Source organism: Rutidosis leptorrhynchoides, chromosome 6, assembly GCF_046630445.1.
Source record: "Rutidosis leptorrhynchoides isolate AG116_Rl617_1_P2 chromosome 6, CSIRO_AGI_Rlap_v1, whole genome shotgun sequence".
NCBI lineage: Eukaryota > Viridiplantae > Streptophyta > Magnoliopsida > Asterales > Asteraceae > Rutidosis > Rutidosis leptorrhynchoides.
In genome coordinates, this window is record NC_092338.1 from 424,333,392 (window position 1) to 424,340,100 (window position 6,709).

General features: G+C 32.0%; 1 protein-coding gene across 1 annotated transcript; it reads right to left on the reverse strand.

Annotated features, from left to right (window-relative positions):
- Positions 1-518: 518 nt before the first annotated feature.
- On the reverse strand, positions 519-4,079 carry LOC139852060 (ATP sulfurylase 2-like). The gene is made up of 5 exons (XM_071841278.1): positions 3,230-4,079; positions 2,416-2,821; positions 1,513-1,773; positions 1,302-1,388; positions 519-840 (listed from the first exon to the last, which is right to left on the reverse strand). The coding sequence occupies exons 1-5, from the start codon at positions 3,769-3,771 to the stop codon at positions 709-711; spliced, it is 1,428 nt and encodes a 475-aa protein (XP_071697379.1). The 5' UTR covers positions 3,772-4,079; the 3' UTR covers positions 519-708.
- Between the last annotated feature and the right edge of the window lie 2,630 nt (positions 4,080-6,709).

A 6,709-nucleotide genomic window follows, 5' to 3' on the forward strand; every position in this document is an offset into this window, starting at 1 on the left:
GTGGCCAGTGTTTGATTGTTCGTGAAGGCGTCCTCAATGCTTGTAATCGTGTGTTGTTGTGCGTTCCACCATTTAAAAGAAGATGCCAAATGTTTTGAGCTGCTGAACAGTTAACTAAAATGTGCTCGACTGTTCCAACGTTGCTTTGACAAAGTGGGTATAGTGTTGTGTCGAGGACGATCTTTTTAACCTTTCCAAGAATATGCTGAATGGGTTAAAAAAAATCTTGTTGGATATAAATAGTGGTATGGTAGATTTGGTTAACATTATTCAATATTTCAATTTATCCATATTAAATCGTCGCTCGGGTGACTGGTCACCCAGAGATTTTACTTGCTAGTTAGAATCCAATGTGAGTGGTTGTCGCTAGTGAGATTTCTTATGCGAATAAAAAAAAATCGATGATGAGGAAAGATTTTCCATTTTTGTTTTTGCATGTAATGTGGGCAGTGATGTCTATTTGAATCTAATACGAATATATTTATCACAAATTCGACTTTTCAAATATTTTTGGTTCGAGTATTTGAATTATCAGAAGGACAAATTTTGAAAACAAACTAATACAACCTGGTCACAGGAGACCTAAAGACATTTATCACGCTACTTAAAAAAAACCTCTCATACTAAATAGCTGAATTAGAGTAATTTTTTGGCTCTTTTATAACTTAATAATAAAATAATAAATAAAATAAAATATATTTCTTGATTTTAAGCAGATACAGAAGCTGGTGTAGCCTCTTCGACTTGTAAGCTCGCGTAATATTTGACAAGAACGTCCCATCCACCTGGACACATAAAACCATTTGGCGGACTCTCCCCTGTTCTTGCAAATGTTCGCATCTGTAATCAAGTTTATAAAAGTTGCATCAAAATGTGTTGCAGAAACAAATAATGGATGCTATGCATAAACAAATGAACTAAAAGATGTCAAGACATGATAATACTATAAGATTAAATTTATAATTTAATGTGTTGCAGAAACAATTATCCTCTCCTCTTATATATAAAAGGAAAGTCATAATTATGTGTCAAAAAGATTCAATCTTGATCTTTTAAATAGTTTATTATAACTATAGCTACAAATTTCAACAATTAATTTCGATGATGATGATGTCATAATTGTCTGTCTTCTCAAATCAACCATTGATTCGTTTATTCAACAAATTATTTTCAACAAACCCAAATGCATATCCCAATGATCAGAAAACAGCATTACGTAAGTTTCCTTTCATGCTAATTGCTGAATTATGTAAAATAATATTAATTGAATGAAGTTAAAACTAAGAGTGTTAACTACATACCTTAGTCCCAGAGATAAAAAGAAAATCTTTAGCGCGTGAAGGGTCGAAAAAATCCATCTTTTTAGCTATTGTGTCATATGCTGCAACCTGCAATAGTAATTAGTAAATTAAAAGTTAACACGGATGCTTAGAACAAGACATTTTAGGTCAACCCGCCCGCCCATTTTGCCACCTTTTTACAATTCAACAAGAAAAAGATATGAAGACGTACCCTGAATGGCAAAATATTCAACTTCTCTAATCCAGGAGCCATGCTTAAAACCTTTTTACCATGATCGGGATCATAAAGGTCTCGTTTCTCAGTAGGATGACCCATTCCAGCTGGATCACGACCCACAATGTAGAAATTCGCACCAGCATTTATTCGTGCTTTAGCATGCCACTGTACTTCGGTTGGGCCCGCATAATGCATAGGCGATGGAAATATAGACACGATGGTAGTCTCGGGGTCAAGTACTCCATCTTCTAAGACCTGCGGGAAAAAAAAACTCACTTTCTTTAAAATATTGCAAATAAAATATAAGTTCTTACCTTTAATAACAACAATCAAAACCCAAATAATTATAGTTCCATTTCATAGTGTCTTATTACTACAGTATTAAAATACCATTTTTGGACATTCTATTAAATTCTGTAAGCTTGGAGCATTTAATCGTCTAAATTTTACTACAAATTCAGACATCACCAAATGTTATTTTTTGACCGTCTGTTTCATTAAAGATGAGTCATCAACTCTATTCTTAGGTGTTGTTTGTTTTTCAGTCTACAGATCTAATTATGTCTTATGTTTGTGCGCCTGCAGACATGTTTACGTATGTTTCTGAAGAGATAAGATAAAATAATATCTTATTCTGTGTGCAAACTCGCGGAATTAGATATATGCTTCTTAGTGTTGCAAACAAGATTAAGTTATTTTGAAGACATAAAAACAAAGTCTTCACTATTCAACATACAGACTTTTAGGCCACCTCTTCTCTACACAAAACATCTTAAAAACAAACAGCACCTTAGTATTAAGCATCACTTTCAAAACTTCGATCAAATAATCCCTTTAATCATCAAACGGTCATCATTTTTTTATATTGATAAAAAGAAGCTAAAGCGTAAAGATTACCTTGCTATGTTGTTCCATGCGAACATCTAATGGCACATCATCGGCTTTTGTGTAACCACCTAAAGGATGAAGCAACAAAATTGGATTCTTGTAACCCATATCTAAAAGTCTTCTACGTGTATCGTTCATCAACAAAGCATGCCCATTATGCACAGGATTCCTTAATTGGAAAGCAAAAACCGCATCCGCTTGTCGACGATCAAATTCTTCACGAAGTTGCTTGGGAGACAACCTGTAATTATCAAGACCATCGTTGTATTTAATAGGAGATAATACTTCTAAATCTCCACCGATGAGCCAATTGCCAGCTGGCGTTATTGCTTCTTCAACGTAGGGTAGTCCCGGAGCTATCGTTCCCCATGTTCTTGCAATCCTTTCTTCCTTGTTATGCTTGTATATCTCAATACTGACAGCAAAATAAGACATACATGTAATGATGTAAGTATGTGAACTATACTTTCAATTCAACATATTAAAACACATTTATTAAGTACAATTATAATGACAAACTTGCATTTTCAGGTTACAGATATTAGTTAATAGAAAATTACATATCACATCTCAAACTAATGAACATTTTTATAAGCACTAATGCCTTCTAAAATAAGCAAATAAACAGTCTAAAATGAGCATTTGGAATGTTCGGTATGAAAATAAGCAATCACCATCTAAATTAATTGATTAATGTACAGCAATCACAATTGACAACAGCCCCTTAGAAATGTATTTTCTCAAAGTCCAATTATTTTATTTAACTCTTAATCATAAAAAAATGATTAAACAGAATCAAGTAGCAATTAAGAAAGAAACAAACCTTCTTAGAATAGCAACTGTCTTATTATCAGGGCCAACTAAAGCCACGTCATTAGCAGTACCAATTTTCTCTTTAGTCTCATCATCAATAGCCAAAACAATAGGTAATGACATATTAACTATACTATCATTCCCATTCCCAATTTTCAATCTTATTGAATTAAAATGCAAACTTTGCAGATACTCATCTTCTCTCATGAAACCCTTTAATGGACTAGCCCAACCTTCACTAACAACATGAACCCATTCCAAATCAATTTTTGTTAATTTCACTTTCACCATTTGTTCAGCTTCAATACACTTTAATTCCCTTTCATTTTCTGACACAATCAGATCAACAAGAACCCCACCATCTGGGTCAATCAGTGAGCTCTTGATCACATGAGACGACATCGTTTTGGTATGACCCACAACCAATTTAGTGGTTAATTTGTTAAAATGGTATATGGGTAATGATAAAAATGTGAACTTTTTATGTGTTTGGGGTTTGCAATTGAAATGTGAATTAAAGGGAGTGATTTTTAGTTTAATTGTGAGGGACATTTTCAAGATTTGTGATTAGGGTTTTGGCGAAGAAGAATGAAGAGAATTGGGGGAAGGTGAAGAATGAATTGGTGGATGAAACCATTGGAAATTTGGAATTGGGAATTTAATAGAATTGATGGATATAAGAAAGAGGTCCACAAGTTTGATTTTGATTTTGATTTGAATCAGTGAATGAAAATTGAAGTACAAAGAAGCATCAAAGATTAAATTTTGCTTTTATGAGTAATTCTTTCTCTTTAGAATAAGAATCAATAAAAAAATATACTTTTTTCGGACCCATCAGTAGCATTATTTTGCACCGGACTGGCTGTCAATCTTGAATATTACACGTCATTTTCAAGAATGGTTGCCTTTGATCCTTTACCAAGTTGAAGTACAGAACAGAGATGGCTAAGACTGTTTTTAACCCGGCATCAAAATTCTCCCGTCATCCCACTTGGCAACATCTTTGACGCCCTTGACGCCCCTAACTAGGGATGACAATGGATCGGGTGATGCCGTATACATATCTATATCCATTTAATTTTTGCTCATCCATATTCATATCCATATCCATTTAGTTTCAAGTCATCCACCCATATCCATATCCAGTGGATTAAGCGGGTTAATGGATATCCATTAGATATTATAAAAATGTTATATTATTTTCTAATATGCGATTAAAATAAAAACGTAGTATAGCAAATATAAATATAAAATGACTTAATTAAAATCCATCCATAATAATATGTAATCTTTGTCGAAGATATAACAAAATTTATTAAATTTACTATAAAACATAGATTATGAAAAATTTTAAATATGAAATTGTAAGTTTATTTTGTTAGATTTACGTATTTTATTGTTGTATATTATAATTATTTCATTATAGGGTTGAAAGCAAAATGTAAATCTAACGGTACATAAACTTGTAATGGTAAATATGTAAGCATATATCTATATTTATGTAGTTGTATATGTATTTCGAGTTGTAATAGTAAAAATTTTAAATATATATCTATATATCTATATCCATGGATGAAACTTTTCATCCATGTCCATATCCATATCCATTTAGGTTCATCCATATTCGTATCCATATCCATTTAAGTTCATCCATATCCATTACAAAGCGGATAAATCGGGTGGATATCCACCGGATCGGGTGACCATTGTCATCCCTACCCCTAACGTGGCGTCAAAATTTGACGCCCGGGCCGTCAGTCGAGAATGTGACGGGTGTGTCAAATGTGTTTCAGCCAATCAGATTTTTTCGAATATTTTTATATATTATTAATTAATATATTTTATACCCAACTACCAATAACATTTTACCACATCACCCATTCACAAATTTAACCCTTAAATTTGACACTCCCCTTTATTTAACTTCATCTCTTTATCTTGTCACATCACCAAAAAGTATATCATTTGACTTTGATGTCACCGCTACGGTTAGAAACAGTCCAAATGAAATGGGTGGACAAGTGGATTTGGGCTGCCAGCAGTCTATAGCCTACTTTTTAAAAGGGTAATGATAAATGATAAATTCGCTAATTTTGTACTAACAGGTTGTACTATAAAAACAAGTAACGTATAATATGAGTGATTTATCAAAACTTTTGTTGTATATATCACTATCCGTTCAAAATCTTTGTTGGATTTGTTGAAGGAAAGGGAGGTAATGGTCAAAGACGAGTATATTAATAATGAAATTCTGTAACATTCGATCATTGGTGTTCTTAAGCTCAAATTTTTAGATTGTTCATCTTTATGCTAGGGTGAAGGACTTATGGATGTTGAATGCAAATATGTGGGTGGTTTTGAGGTATTATTAATTTTCAAGTAGGCATAAATCATGAATAGTATAATGTTAGACAAGAATTATTTTTTCAATAAATATTTGAAAAGACTGATCAAGTAAGACATGTCATATTGTCATTCTGAAAGATTAACTTGGCTTAACATCGTTGGTATCCTGATCTCGTGTTGAAATGTTCATTCGTTTAAAGCAATTGCAAACTAGTGGGGTGATAATTGACACCAAAAATTGTACTGTAGTACTTAAAACAATGACAAACTTAGGTTATAATCATTGATGTCCAGTTCAGATTTTTTTAATACATTTCAAATGTGTATGACACAACTAAACTTAGCGATAGGACCCCACATATTTAGCAAGCGGTTCAATGGGTTACTTGCTACACAATTTTTAAAATCGAAAACGATATGGTGTTTCAAAAGAAAAGTTCGTCTAGTCTAATGGTTTTAAATGAAATTCAAATATTGAGTTTCGACCGGTTACAAATAAATCAAGAGAGACTAATTCGACAGGAATGTGTGGTTAGCTAATCCAAGCTTGTGTGATGATAGACTGGTTGCTAATCAAAGCTTGCGAAGGGATCGATTAGTGTGTTGAAATTATTTTTATTATTATTATTTATTTTTTTGAAAAACAAGTAAGATTTTGTATACACACACGAAAATTATACGTACATGAGTATCATAGGTGATCCAAAGAACTTACGGATCAACCAAATTACAACACCGCGAAAATATGAATGCAACGAAATGTGACAACCCGAAAATTTCCGACCAAATTTAAACTTTAATCTTTATATATTCCCGACACGATAAGCAAAGTTTGTTAAGTTGAATCTCAAGAATTTTAAATTGTGTCCATACATTCATTTAAACCTCGACCAAGTTCCAACGATTCACGAACCATTAAACGAATATAATTATATATGTATGTGTGTGTGTGTATATATATATATATATATATATATATATATATATATATATATATATATATATATATATATATATATATATATATATATATATATATATATATATATATATATATATATTATAACTTAAAACGTAAACAAAATATTAGATTTAATACTTTACATGATTGTATATGTTTCAAAATGTTTATCGATGGAATTAG

Excerpts from the sequence above, each read along its gene's own strand:
- LOC139852060 (XM_071841278.1), bottom strand. The coding sequence starts at position 3,771 with ATGTCCCTCACAATTAAACTAAAAATCACTCCCTTTAATTCACATTTC. Across the intron at positions 2,822-3,229 it reads ACAGTTGCTATTCTAAGAAG|TATTGAGATATACAAGCATA; the intron begins GTTTGTTTCTTT and ends TTTTGCTGTCAG. Across the intron at positions 841-1,301 it reads TTTTTATCTCTGGGACTAAG|ATGCGAACATTTGCAAGAAC; the intron begins GTATGTAGTTAA and ends ACTTGATTACAG.